The sequence below is a fragment of the Zingiber officinale genome, chromosome 5A (genome assembly GCF_018446385.1).
Source record: "Zingiber officinale cultivar Zhangliang chromosome 5A, Zo_v1.1, whole genome shotgun sequence".
NCBI lineage: Eukaryota > Viridiplantae > Streptophyta > Magnoliopsida > Zingiberales > Zingiberaceae > Zingiber > Zingiber officinale.
This window is the reverse complement of record NC_055994.1, coordinates 3,513,652-3,529,088: the sequence shown is the minus strand read 5'-3', so window position 1 is coordinate 3,529,088 and position 15,437 is coordinate 3,513,652. Positions and strand designations below refer to the sequence as shown.

Below are 15,437 nucleotides of genomic sequence, written 5' to 3'. Positions count from 1 at the left end.
TTTTCGTATCTTAATGGTGATTGGTGAGGGACGTGTTGGCTAAGCAACAATATGTAAATGTAATCATTCATTGTCAGCTCCGATCTTTTGATCCGGAAAACGTGGATAAGAGGATGGATCATTCTCCATTATTAGTGGAGAATGATGACCCCACGTGTAAAATAAGTGGGGGTCATCACTCTCCACCAATGATGGAGAATGATTCATCTTCTAGTCCGTGTTTTACAAGCTAGAAGATCCGCGTTCACTAATTGTGGTGTGGAAATCGAAAGCCAATTAAATTGATGTTCTAAGTAAAAGTATAGTTGAAAAAAAAATATAAACCTATAATAATATATTATCATTAACGCGTGATATGTTAATGGCATTGTAAATGCTATTACATTTGAAGTCAGTCAACTCCACAAAACTAACCTGTCAAAGAACATCTAACTAATCTTTTTCCATGGAAAATCGGCATGTATGATTGAAATTCCACAAAACTAACCTTTCAGAGAACATCTGACTATTCTTCTTCCATGGAAAATCAGCACGTATGATTGAAATTTCACCTCACATTCTTAAATATAGTTTATTATTTCTTTGGTGGGGACAGTAGTCGTCGGACTCAGCATGTTATTGTTTGAAGTCGTCAAGTCCACTGCTAATTTATTGTTTTAGTTTGGAATGCAAATATTTGATGATTATCCTATGGTCATTGCTTAATGGAAGCCAAAACTCTACCTCTATAAGAATTCATTCTGCATTCGTTGGAGACTTAATTCGTAGGAGCAAGGGAGGTAATTAGCCAAGTGACTAGTTCGCCAAGTTTTATGCAGACATATTAGCATTGGTGACTGGTGAGTGCGTCCTTCTTGCTTTTCCTTATCTTCCTCAACCAATATTTATTTATTTAATAACAACGATCATGATCAATTTTGCAGATTAATTAATACTCTTTTTATATACTCATACAGATAGTTGAAATTAGTAGCTAGGACAATGGGATTCACTGAGATATTGCCGCTACTGATTTCATTGACACTAGTGAAGGCCTCCACAAATTCAGCAAACGCAAATCAGAATTTTACTCTGCCTTCATATTGTCCCAAAACATGTGGGGATATTAAAATTGAGTATCCTTTTGGCATCGGCCACGGTTGCTTTTATGCTGCTGGATTTAATCTTACTTGTTCTTATGACTCCAAGCCTCCAAGCCTCCTATTGGAGAATAGCAATTTACAAGTAAAGGAATTTGATATAAATGTGGGATTGGTTCGCATTGAATCGCCATATGCCATAATGAATGTCAGCCAAGAATCCATCAGCACCACATTAATCAATCTCACGAATTCACCATTCACTATATCTGATCAAAATTATGTTGGTGATCCATTCATTGATGAAACAAGGGATAACAGGTTGTTTGTGTTGGGCTGCAATGGTACTGCTAGTATAGTTGATCCCATAACCAATACCATCGTCGCTGCTTGTTCATCAATATGCTCTTCCAATTATACTTCAACAATTGATAATGGATTTTGGTATTCTGGCAATGGTTACTGCAGTATTTACTTAAACGACTTGAAATTTAACAAGACTTCATTGACTCTTAAGTTATCCCGTCCCAATTATGAGAATGAGAACAACCATATGAAGAATAACAGTGATAGGTCCAACATCATAGCTTTCTTATGTGATGAAATCTTCTGTAGGGAAGCGGATCCCCAAAGTTTTATAAAGAACGAAGACAAAACAAAAACAAATACCTCTCTTTCTTGGCATATCAAGGATCATTCTTCATGTAAAGAGGCCTGGAATTATCCGGCCACTTATGCTTGTCGCAGTAGTAATACTAACTGCTATGACATCACTGATAAAGCTTTCTATGTCGACGACCAGAATGATACCGTTGGATATATTTGTCAATGTTCTTTCGGTCATCATGGAAATCCATATATACCATATGGCTGTCAATTAGGTGATGATTCTTTCTTTATCTCTGTTTTTTATATATATAAATAGGTATACATTATGCCAATATATATATGATCGAGTATATATGTTAAAATTTAATTGTTAGCTTCTTATCTCCATCATGTTATTAATCTTGTTCAACATTGCGATGTCTCCTCGGGACGGTTTAGTAGCTAGCGCATGAGGTGCTACCACTATGAAGTCTGGGATTCGAATCTCGGCACAGCTGAGATAAATGTCTCTCTCATGCACTAGTCATTATTCCAAAGACTAATAGTTACTCGTAATTTATCTCCTCCGTGTTAGTTCTGAGATGGATTGAGGGACACCATTGTTCAACATGGTGGCATCAAATGTTTAGCTCAAAAACTCAAATTCATACTTTAGATTATTTTAGAGTTTGGTTTAGATTTTAATATTTTATATTTTATATGCATGTCAAATTCAAAAAAATTGACAAAATTGTATCATGTGTATCATATGAATTAAATTAAATTTATATCTCATATATTGTGTTATCAAATATCAAACAGTACTAGTAGCAGTATTGGGCATTTATATCTGATTAGCAAATATACTTTTTTCATATACATAGCGAACACAAATCTGTTAATTTTGATTATTTTATATTTTATATATTTGACAAATATAGTTGATAAGATTTAGCTAACAAAAAAAACTTATTAGAGTTATATATTAATCCAATGGATCAAGAATCTAAACATCTTCACAATTTTCTTTCTTTCTTTTTACTATCTCAATTGCTAGCTTATTAGGAATTCTGACAAGGGATGTCTTCTCATTTATTGCCAATAGAAACAGCATCTCCAATAGAAACTTATTAGAAATTGTATCTCTGGTTATATCTTCTCATGATAGAGGAATCATAATTTAGGATTTTCTTGTATAAATTTACAGTTGAAATATGATAAAAAAAACAATAATCAAATCTTTGAAAACTATCTCAAAACTCGATTTTGGATATATAATTTTTTTTTTTCAATTTCCTCCGGCCTGGAGTCTAGCTATAAATATTTTTACAAACCAAATCATATATGTGTGTTTTAACAGATCCATATATAAATCTTACTCCTGCAAAAGATTGTAGAAAAAAATGTGGAAATATGACAATCCCTTTTCCATTCGGTGTAAAGAAGAAGTGTTATCGATCTCAAGAGTTTGCTCTTTCATGCAATAAGTCTTCTCATCCTCCAACTCTTCTTTATCAAGACCATCGTCTCAAAGTGAAAGCAATTTCATTAGAGGATGGGCAATTAGAGCTCTTACCGGATGATGTACAATCGTATGAATTAGAACTCAATAATAATAAGTATCTCGCTGTTCAAAAAGAGAAAAGCATCATCTATAATTGGATAGTTGGCTATGAGACTTGTGATGATGCTGCGAAGAACAAGAGCACCTTTGCATGTCGCGCTCAATACAGCTCATGTTTGGATGCGAGTGCCACAAGAAATCACTCAGGTTCAGCATATCGATGCAAATGCAAGGAAGGCTACGAGGGAAATCCTTACATCCCTAATGGATGCCAAGGTACGACTGAAATATCTTCACCTTTTCATATATGAATGAAGCAAAAGATAAATGCCGATATATGTTGTTATATTCAACAAAAATATATAGTCATTTAGATTTGATCAATAAAGCTTTTGATCATGATCCTTAACTTGTCCAATAGAATTAGTTATTAATTAGTATGATTTGTTGCATCTTATTATTATTATTACTATTACTATTAATGGTAAATAGATTTTTGAACTCAACGTTTTTATATTAATATTTATTTCATACAAATTTAAATAATTGTTTTGCATCCGTGCAAATTTATTAATATACAATAATATATAACTTAGGCGCTTGAGAAATAATGACAAATTTTGTGGATTTTAGATATAGATGAATGCAACTCTTCCTCCCCTATTTGCAAAGGAGTTTGCATAAACACAAATGGTAGTTTCAATTGCCTATGTCCCTTGGGAACATCTGGAGATCCTCTACATGGAGCATGCATTCCTAACAAAAAGAAAATTCTTTTATTGGGTAAGATCTCAACTGACTAGACTATAAGAATGAAATTATTCATGTTTAATTTGTGATTCATGTGATTATGTGATGGAGTAAGTTAAAATAAAAAACAACAACAAAAAGAGAATGAGTACATAAACATATTACTTAACATATTATAGGTGGCATCAAGTTTATAAAGTTTATATTGGTATACAATGCAGGGCTCAGCGTTGGTGCAAGCATTGGAGTAGGCCTTTTGTTCTTATGCATTACATTGGTCTTCCTAAGTAGGAAGTGGAAGGAAAGAAATCAAAAGAAAATAAGACAGAGAAATTTTCATCAGAATCATGGCTTATTGCTTCAACAACTAGTCTCCACAAATGAACATGTTGAGGAGAGAATAAATATATTTTCTTTGGAAGAAATAGAAAAGGCAACAAATAATTTTGATGAAGCTCGAGTAGTTGGAAGCGGAGGGCAAGGAACTGTCTACAAAGGAATTCTATCCGATCAAAGAGTTGTTGCCATAAAAAAGTCAAAAACAGTTAAAAAAAAATGAGATTGACCAATTCATAAATGAGGTTGCTCTTCTTTCTCAGATCAATCATAGAAATGTGGTTAAGTTGTTTGGATGTTGCTTGGAAACTGAAGTTCCTTTGCTAATTTATGAATTTATTTCAAATGGAGCCCTTTCAGATCATCTTCATGTTTCACAAGGTGAATCAAAATTATCATGGGCTGATCGTCTCAAAATTGCTACAGAATCTGCTGGAGCACTTGCCTATTTACACTCAGCTGCTTCTATATCTATTTTTCATAGGGATGTTAAGTCATCAAATATTCTTTTAGATGATACATTAAGGGCAAAGGTATCAGACTTTGGAGCATCAAAATTTATTCCTCTTGATCAAACACACACAGTCACTGTCATATATGGCACCTTTGGTTACTTAGACCCGGAATATTATCAAACTGGCCAGTTAACAGAGAAGAGTGATGTTTATAGCTTTGGGGTTATTCTTCTTGAGCTTTTAACAGGAAAAAAACCGATCTACTTAACCAAAACTGGGTTACAACAAAATCTAGCGACGAATTTCCTTCAAACAACAGGAGAGAAGACACTCTTTGATCTCATAGAAGATCGTATTTTGCAAGAAGGAACAAAGCAAGAGCTTTTTGAAATAAGTAGTTTAATAGAAATGTGTCTAAGTTTGAAAGGTGTGGAAAGACCTACAATGAAAGAAGTTGAGTACAGATTGCAAGGCATAAGAAAGACAAGAATGAAAAAGAGAGGGCTTTGTGATCCAAAAGGCAATGAGGAAATCGAATACTTACTCACTCTTTCAAGCTACTCTTCCTCAGAATTGGTGAACCAAATAAATCAAGGAAACTCTCGGAATTATAGCTTAGAAAAGGAATTCTTGATATCACAAAATTACCCACGGTAAGTTTGTTTAATGCATATGCAAGTTCATGTACAATTTGCATTCGTGTGTTATTATCTTAAACTATGTACAAGTAATTTTGCTGATGTACACGTTGATGTACAAGTTATCTACTGTACATTTGATCCTTTTCTCTAAATTTAGATAATTAAATTGAATTTTTACTATTGTTAAACTAGCATAGTTGACTTGTTTTAAGGATGTGGCTACTATTTTAATTAATCCAATAAGTTCAAAGCAGTAAAGTTATCAAACTTTATCCATATATTTGAAGTAAGATGATCTAAAGATAAATGTATATAATAGAATGGACGATCGTATGGACATTTTATAATAATTTCAAAATAAGCTAAGCATATGTCTATTGGTTTATCAATAAATTTAATAACTTCTTTTCTTTGGTTTAGGACATCTCCAAGTTTAAGACACCTTCAATCCTTTCATGGCAAATAATTGAAGATTTATTTAAAACATAACATTTATGAATCTCATACCGTTGGTATATTAAGCCCATTAAAAATTGGAAAAAAAAACAATCTACTCTGCAATAAAAAGAGAGATAGAGAGAAAACCTTCTTAACCAAAACTAAAATGATCATGTAAGCTAAAATGGTGGTATTACCAAGTCTTTCAACAAATTGACCTTTAAGTGGCAATTCGACAAGAACAACTTGCTGCTTGTTATCTTGCTTAACACAAAACTTAGTGTAAGCATTGATTTCGATTTCATTTCTAGCTTTGAGTATCTCAACAGAGCACTTCTCATGAACAATGCAGTTGCACAACAGTCATAAAAGTTTACATCTTAATTGTGATTAAAGATTAATTGGAAGAGTAGTTTCTTTAGTAATCCAAACCAAAGGCATTCCACCTACCAAGCAATCCTGAACTAGCAATGTCTCTCTCAAATGGTATGAAAATGTTTAAGGATGAAGTCAATTCATGTAAGATATCTGAATGCTTCCAAAAAATATAATGCTTAAAAAATATTGCAAGTTCAAATTCTTGAATAGTGTATGATGAAATAATTTTAGCTTCTCAAAAGTAAACATTAGTGTATTAATGGCATAGTGAAGTGGATATAATTGATTTTGACTTCGATTACTTGGAAAGGATCGATCTTCAACGAAATAAGGAAACTAAAACGTCAAGATTTGTAATGCCTTTTCGTATCTTCATGGTTAGGGCCATGTTGGCCAAGAAGTTAATCTAGTGACTAATAGAGGTGTGAAAATTGAAAGCCAAAGTTCCAAGAATAAAGTAGATTTAAGATTAAAGTATTTCTTCTCTTGTTGGTCGATATATGCGTTCACATGGCTATTTGATCTTATTCATCCTCTTTGTTCTTCTTAAAATGTGTATATTACATAATTAAAATAGAGATACTAAGAACACTGAGAATCAATAGTAATATTTTAACAGAATATGAACTCTAAGAAATTGAGAGAAAAGTTGATATGTAATTATATCTTCAAATAAATAAAGTAATAGATATATATTATATACACTTTAGCTTTACGTTTTGAAATGAGTTGCGTATTATTTGTATTAAGTTAACAAAACTATAAAATAACTATCTTAACTGTAGAGTTTAACTCTACGATTTAAAAATGGTTGTGTAAACCTTATACTAAATTAAGAGAATAATAAATGTAATACTAGAGATGAGGAATAAAATATAATTAAATATTATTTGGTTCAACTTAGATAATGCAATAAAAAATTATTTATTTGAAGATTTTAATAAATAACTTAGTTTAATAGTTTACTATATTATCCTCACAAAACCAACCATACATATTATGTTTCTGTGTTTTTTCACGTTTTTCTTTTATCGGAGGGTATTTTTGGTAAAAAAATACGTAAACCCCGAAGCAAGAAAAATCTTAGTTTTCCGAGGTTTTCCGATTCCGGATTGCATGCCCGTTTTGCTAACGTATCGGACATGAAACATTACTCGGGAATTATCGATTATTTAAATCAAATAGGATTTTCGTTGATAGACTTGGATAGATAACAAAGGTTATCAAGAATAACCCCGAACCAAACACACTCTAAGAGTTTGCATAACTACCTTTAAAGAGTTGCGGAATTACTAGTAGTTTAGAGCTTTGGCTCCACCCTCTAAAAAAGTTGCATGACTACTTGTAGTTTAACGCTTCAACTTTGTCCTTTTAAGTGTTATGTAATTATTCGTAATCTAGAGCTTTGGTTCCACACTCATGGAGTTGCATGATTATTTGTAATCTTGAACTTCGCTTAGTGCTCATAATAAATATGCACCTTCTCAAGTAAATTAATAAAGAAACGAGTGTACTTTTTATTTTATAGAACTTTGGTTCTAAAAAGATGAATAATCAAAGTAACTCTGTATAAATATAGATAATTTGGTTTACACTTTAAACGCGGCTTTCAAGTCGTTTTTGTGTGTTCATGGGTTTGGCCAAATTTAGTTGATTTTCCTCCCAGGGTGGATTGCGGATCGTTCACCCTATTCATATGTGAGGCACCTCACAGGATGAATATTTTTATGTGAGACACTTTTCGGGTGGATTGCAGGTCATTCATTATGTATGTGTGTGTGTGTGCGCGCGCGCGCGTGCACATGTGCATTCACATGATGTATTTTGTATTGGGTAGATTACAAATTGTTTACCTCATGTACATACAATACATCTCTGGTGGCCATTCACCCTATCTATGTATATATATATATATATACATACAATGCATTTTGTTGTGAGTGGACTGAGAGTTGTTCACTCTTATATGTAATGCATCATTCTCAGCTAGGTTGCATGCCACTCACTTGTATGCTTTTATTTGATGTGTCCTTATTAGATGAATTGTGGGTTGTTCATTTTTACTCATACGATACATCCTTAATGGGTGTATTTGCTTGTTTTTCACCATCTTAATAAGGTATATTGAGTTGTCAGATAAAATAAGATAATAATGTGTGAAATGTTGAAAACATAATATAAAGGAAACTGATAACGATAGTTGAGCAAAGGATAAAAGACGAATGACGAGGAGGATGATGTATCATAGAATGGTGCTACTAAATATGAAGATATAAATTATCTTTTAAGTAATGTCTATATGAAATTTTATGATTTTTTAAAAAGTATAAAATTACTTGTGTATTTATGAAATTCGGTCTAAAAATTGAAAATACAACTTTTGTTAGTAGCAATGGACTAATATAAAGTATCAATCGACTGATTTATGTGTTTTTCACTAAAACATGTTTGTTTAAGTCATGTAATCTCACTCCTATATATCTTAATTATCCTTAACCTTCTGATATGTTTGGACAATATTCAAAAGTGATTTTCTTGGTGAAAATGAGAAAGGGAAGTTAAAAGGAGAAAAATAAGGAATTGAGTGAGAAGTTTAATTTCAAAGTTGAATCTCTAACCTCTTGACTTATATTTATAATTTTCTAAAGGTTTGGGAACTCCAAATCATTGTTGGTTCAATGATTAAAGTTGGAGCATGTTTTGAGAGGGAGGTTCTCCTTAAAGGCATGATTTTGATAAGAAATGAGGAGATTTGAAAGATTAAGGAGAATTCAAGAATTTGAGGATGAGTAAACGAATGAAGGATTGTATGCTCAAGGTTGAGCATTGAAGACAATGGAAGGTAAAGAACCTCCACTGTGATGTTGAAAGTTAGGGATGGAAAAAGAGAATGGTTTTTCTGAAAAGATTTTTAATGTGTGTCAAAGGGAGAAAATGAAGGGCTCAAGTTAAGAAACCTTCATTCATGCCTTGTCATGAGAAGTAGGATGTTAAGCTAATGAATTAATATAAGTTAAATATATTGTCAAACATCAAAAAGGAGAAATTGCTGATGCAATCGACCCATGGTCAAGATCAACTAGGTTGACCATGCTCGAGTTGACTCAAGTTGAGTTTTGATGTTTGATTAATAGGTTAATTGGTCGAATGAGATGTCAATTAGGTTAAGGTTGACTGGATACTTGACAAGATACAGAAAGTCCAAGTGGGTTATAGTTGATCATACACTTTGGTCAGAAGTTCGCATAGAGCTGGCAAGATATGAAAAGTCCAAGTGGGTCACGGTCGACCAAACACTTGTGGTCAGAAATCTAACATAAAGTTGATAAGATATGAAAAGTCTAAGTCATAGTTGACCAGTGACTTGGCAGTCGAAAGTCCAATATGAAGTTGACATGAGATAGAAATTCCAAGTGGGTCATGGTTGACAAGATAGTTGGTGATCGAAAGTCCAACAGGTAGTTAGTAAGAGAAAAGTCCAAGTAGATCACGGTTGACTGGACACTTTATAGTAGGAAATCCAACAAGGAATTGGCATGAGGCGTGAAGTCACAGCGAGTCAAGGTTGACCTTATATGTCTCTCTCTTTTCTTCTCTAACAAGAGAAGAAGTTCTTTTCTCTCTATAAAACTATACAATCAAGGGTTTTCATTGTTAAATTTTAAAGGTATATTTTTAATGAAACTTTTTTAATTATTCTTATCCTTTTTTCCCGCTGCGACGCCGACCCCTTAACCTTTCTCTAGCGGTGCGTTTATATTAGAGAAATATCTAACGTTCTGAGTTTTATGGACTCGGTTAGATCTAAAATCATAATTCTCATTATTCTCTACCATCAGAAAGTAAACACAATGACTTTTCTTATACGAGGTAAGTATTTAACATTCATCAATGGAAATGTGAAAATAGTTAAGTTTGTGTTAAGGTTCTGGTAACTACAAACACACATAAATTTATCATTGATTAGAACTTGGAACTCTTGGGTAGAGCAGCAAAACAATTTATTGCCTTTAATGAGGATTCAAAATCACAAATAAATTACAAACCTCTTGCAATAATATTAATTCACGAGTAAAATACTGAGTGATGTGTCAAATTTAACACTGTTCTCGAGTGTATCCTTTCATTATCTTGATCATGTCGATAGTTTATCATAGAGATTACTTTAATAGTCTTGTCAGTCGACGGTAACAGCTGGTCACAGTTGTAGGTGCAGATCATGAGATAGTTGTCAACATTTCTTTTAAAAATTATAAATTACAAGGTCTAATATGTAACTTCGTTTTTAAAAGTTAATATAGTGCTGAGTTAAATTACAAAACTACTAAAATACAGAAAAGTGATGCTACAAAATTACATAAAATATTTGGAAAATTTTATATCATAAATTGTATTAAATGTATTTAGATATACAATAATCATTTTTGATGCATAAAATATTTGATAAAATATGTATAATGATATGTGATTTTGAATGGCAAAATATTATTCTTATATATTTATTTCTATCTTACTTATATTTAAGTGATATTATCAATAGGAGATTCGTAAGCTAAATATAATGTATGGACAATTGAAGATGGCAACGAATTATTACAACTCATGGTTGGACTGCCACACAAGGATGATGAGATAGAAGTGGAGTCTTTAGTTAAAAAAAATTCATAGAAACAAAACTATTACCCGCTCTAAAAAAAACTTGCAATTGAAAAGACTTTCATACAATATCAAAATTGTTTAAAGTGGTTCAAACAGAGGTATAACAACTATTGTAAACTTATGCGTCATAACTTTGGTTTTGGATGAGATCCTGAGACGAAGAAAGTCACGGATCCTGAAGAAATATGGAAGGATTATTTTAAGGTTAGTATTTTCTATTTAAAATAATAAAATTTACATTTATGATTAGAATTATAACTACTTTTAACACTTGTTATTTTTCATTCTTTGCAGTCTCACCCGAAAGATGAACATTATCGGACAGATACATTTGAGGATTATGAATATCTGAGAATTGCAGTTGGAAATGGAACTGCTACAAGAAAATACTCTATGGGACTAGGATATGACACTGATGCAAGAACATTAGAGGTGGAAGGAAATCGAAGTACTACTGTGTTAGATGATTACGTGTTTGATCACAATACTAGTGAATTCGTGCAAAGTGATAGACAAAAATTGTCAGATGAGCCTTCATTTTTCAAGGAGTCTGCTCCACCATTACCATCTCAACCCATAAGTTTGGAAGTTAATCCAACCACTAAAAAATGAGATAGAACCGAGCTCGAAGGAAAATCAACTACATTCAAGAATACTGATACAGATGTTATGTATAGAATCTCTGAAACTCTTGAAAAGGTGGTTTCAAAAATAGAATCAATAGGGAATACATGTAATCACTACAACAAAAACTGCAAACGACAACAGATATTATCCGTTGTCGTAGGGTCAAAAAACCGTTGTAACTGAGGGTGTTGTAGAATGTATTACCCTACGACAACGGTTTTGAATCCGTTGTCTTTGTAGACATTTGACAACAGTTTTTATCCGTTGTTGTTTATATGCCCAAAACTTGACTACGAAGGATACGACAACGTTTTAAAACCGTTGTGGTAGATAATTTCAACAACGGAAATAAACCGTTGTGGTAGACATTTTTTACAACAGATATAAACTGTTGTGGTAGATAATATTTGACACGTTTTGTTTTTTTTTAACAATATTTTTAATATATTTTACAACGGATAAAACCGTTGTCTTTTATCACTTTTTACAAAAAAAAATTCATTGTGGTTTACCTAGTTTTTACAACATTTTTAACTGTTGTCTTTAATGTTCATTAATACCAAACAACCAATCTTATTTTACTATAAGCAAACCACCAATACAAAAATAAATATTTACTACATTAAATCCAAAATAAACATCCATATATAATTCATCTTATAGCCACATATACAAAAATATACAAAATGAGTTGTTACTCATCAAAATACACATGTTTTCCATTACTCTCCATATATATTAAATCACATGTTTTCCATTTGTTGTTCTCCATATGACTTTTAATTTACAAATTAGCAAGGCAAGCTACATCCTAACAAAGCTCACTTCTTGCATCAAAAAAACTCAAGCCTCACGAATTGCCCGACCTGCAAGAGAAAAATTTAACAAAACTTATCAAATTCCAGAATTCCAAGAGGAGAATGTAATTAACCAATCTGTAGTGCATAGAAGGCAAAAACAAACCAAATGAAGGAAACAAAAAGAGGTGTTTATTAGAGAATAATAGTACAGGGAATCTACTAGGAGCAGTGATACCTAGCTTAGCATAGTTTACTAAATAATTAGCACTATATGCAGCTAACATTATTTAAGTGAACTATCATCCAAGATCAATAGAATCCATGCAAAGCGCATTACATCCATTAACATCTTGAAACAAAATATTCATGCAATTTTTTGTGTCATTTTCCAGACTACATTACCTTTGAGACCTGGTAGGCACAATATGTTTTTCCATTTTGCAAGTAACAAGTTGCCAGAAGCTGCAAATTGATCTGCAATAAACATACCCATCACAAAAGCATAAGTGAAAGTAAAAAACATGGGTTCAAAATCTTCCAATTAAAACTTGAACCAAAAGAATTGGATCATCATGATGAGTTATGGTAGGGTGAATTGTTTGTAGAGCTAAAACAATTCCACAAATTCCTCCAAATAGAAATCACATACGCACAGCTTTAATAATTACATAGGACACCTAAAAGAATCAAAGTGTCAATCAAATAAGTGTAAATTAAGAGTTATAACATTCACTACATTCCAGCTGGAAAAATATATTTTTCATTCCCATTTCATCAATACAAAGAGAAAATTTAACAAATTTAGCAGCAATGCACGTGCAATTCATGGATAATTTACACTGCTCGTCCAAGCAAAAGTATATAGAGCAAACTATTAAGAAATCAAACTACAGTATATAGATGTTTCGTATATCAATATACTATGGATCATACACGAAATGCCTTTGTTATTCTACAAGAAACACAATGTTCTCAAAATAAAAAAATTCAAGCACGTTAAACTATCCAAGAGCCTAAACTAGTAAATTCTACAAGAAAAAAAGTGAGATCATACCAGCAAGATGCCACTTATGCCAGACATTCCCAGCTCATAGAAGAAGGAGATTAATGAGATGCGCCTGAGAGTTTCACTACAATATTTGTGGATACTCTAGTTAGAGAAATAGAACAGTGATCCTCTTTCCACTAAGATACCTAATTACAACAAAATTTTGAAATCTAGGCTGCAAAGATATGAAATATAAGAAAACAATAAACTGGAAAAAAGAGGTTCCTTTTGACTGATCTTAAGAAATCAGAGGATGGGCTAACAGGTATACTAAGGAATGAAAATCCAAAACTCCTAAAAATGATTGGTCAACTGGTTAAAAACTTACCTATTACAAAAAAACAAAAATAATATCTTTCATTGATTTCCAACGTTCTATGAAGACTTTGAGAAAAATGGCTGAACATGATCTGTTATCACTTTGCCTAGGAGTTGTCCTGACAGTCTCAATTAGAAATACTGTCATGCACAGTGTTGATGAAACCAACAAACAAATTGACACCTACATAACATCAAACAATAAGATGACACATGAAAGAGAGAGTTTTCAGTGTTAATAAGGAGCATATTTTATACAAGTTATCTAGAACATGCCTCAAATATCCACCCTTCAGGTAGAAAGCGGGCGAAGATGTTTCCCAAAACATGTGCAGCAGAGAAAAGCCCAGTAATCCAACCAAATGCTGCAGATCTCTTGCCGACCTCAATCACATCAGCCTAGATTGATGTTGAAATATAAACTTAAGTGATTATATTCATCAATTGGGAAGGCATATCTTAAAAAAAAATCATGAATGACCATTTGAAATTTCCTAAAAAGTGGTTTCAGGAGAAAATTTTGAGACACGGTAAGAAATATTTGTAGAACATATGCTCTTTTACAGCATTTTTTCCATAATCAAAGAGGTGTTGGCAAAGGTTGCAACACAAAAAGCAGAGCTCGTAAACATATGTGCATCAACTTTATGGAGGAGGCTGCATCAATCTCATGTAATACACATTGAAGAGTGTTAATGTTCATGGAAATCTTTAGCATTTATATGATAATAAATTATAAAATTAAAATGTTGACAGTATATTGTAGGATTAACTGGCAGAACAAGATATGTCAGTGACTCAGTGCTGCTTAAAACTATCCAAAGGACAGGTAATCCACCGAATTTCTTTTAATACTTATGAAAAGGAAGAGAAAGTCTTACTGCATAAGCAATCGATATGCATAATATGCTTCCTTGACTAACTATGTAGGATATTGTGCGAAGTACAAAGTACCAGTAAACAGCTGCCCTGGAATCATCCCAAGCAAGTATGGCTGAAATTGCAGCATACAAAGTGAATGTTAAAGAAAAAAACATTAAGTACTTAAGGTTCTACTTGAAATGCGCTACAATGACTATTTGGAAAGAAAGTAAGATGCAAGATACATGAGAATTTATCTTTTGCCACACTAAGGCATTCTCATGTGCTCCAAAATGAATTTTAATGACAATAACTTCCATTATTGCTCTTTTTGATAAATTAAACTATCCTTGCTTTTATTTAATAAGATTACGAAGAGCATATTTTAGAAAAATAAAAAAAGATTTATTTAAATACTCTTTACTGAAACTGATCATGCCAGATTACATGAACAAAATGACTTATATATATCACATGAATAACAAGCTAGCGTTAACTAAGGAATGAAGAATCATACCAAATGGCACTATGGATGTAGAAACAGTAATCAGAAGCAGTGGTTTACGCCCATATTCATCTGCTAGCTGACCCAAGAGGGGAAGAACCATGATTTTAAATATGCCTACAACCTACAAAGACAGTGAAGAATTCCAGTCAAGCAATAGCAAGATCATCATCTTAATTGATCTTGGATGTCTATTGATCTCATAAGTAACATATTATTGACAGAAATGGCATAATAAGAATTGAAATGAATATAGGGGCAGATAAGAAATATCTTACAAAAGAAAATAAGAGATAAAACAAATCAAAACAAAAAACAAAAAAACTCCAGAAATGTAAGAAAGTATACATTATCCATGCCATGGAACCAGCATTTTCAAACACCCTCTAG

The 15,437-nt window shown here is 32.4% G+C and overlaps 1 protein-coding gene, 1 long non-coding RNA gene and 1 pseudogene across 2 annotated transcripts; 2 read left to right on the top strand and 1 right to left on the bottom strand.

Annotated features, from left to right (window-relative positions):
• Positions 1 to 701: 701 nt before the first annotated feature.
• LOC121979288 lies at positions 702 to 5,538 on the top strand (annotated as a pseudogene).
• A 4,542-nt stretch (positions 5,539 to 10,080) lies between these two features.
• Positions 10,081 to 11,500, top strand: LOC121982776 (uncharacterized protein At2g29880-like). Its single transcript, XM_042535849.1, has 3 exons — positions 10,081 to 10,099; positions 11,037 to 11,092; positions 11,183 to 11,500. Exons 1-3 carry the CDS (start codon positions 10,081 to 10,083, stop codon positions 11,498 to 11,500), a joined length of 393 nt encoding a protein of 130 aa, XP_042391783.1.
• Positions 11,501 to 13,955: 2,455 nt separating this feature from the next.
• LOC121982582 lies at positions 13,956 to 15,153 on the bottom strand. Its single transcript, XR_006112141.1, has 3 exons — positions 15,060 to 15,153; positions 14,563 to 14,675; positions 13,956 to 14,080 (listed from the first exon to the last, which is right to left on the bottom strand). It is a non-coding gene; the product is annotated as an uncharacterized LOC121982582 (long non-coding RNA).
• Positions 15,154 to 15,437: the final 284 nt, after the last annotated feature.

What these genes read in the sequence shown, in the direction of transcription:
- LOC121982776 (XM_042535849.1), top strand. An exon ending in TATGGAAGGATTATTTTAAG is followed by an intron (nt 11,093 to 11,182) that starts GTTAGTATTTTC and finishes CATTCTTTGCAG; the next exon opens with TCTCACCCGAAAGATGAACA.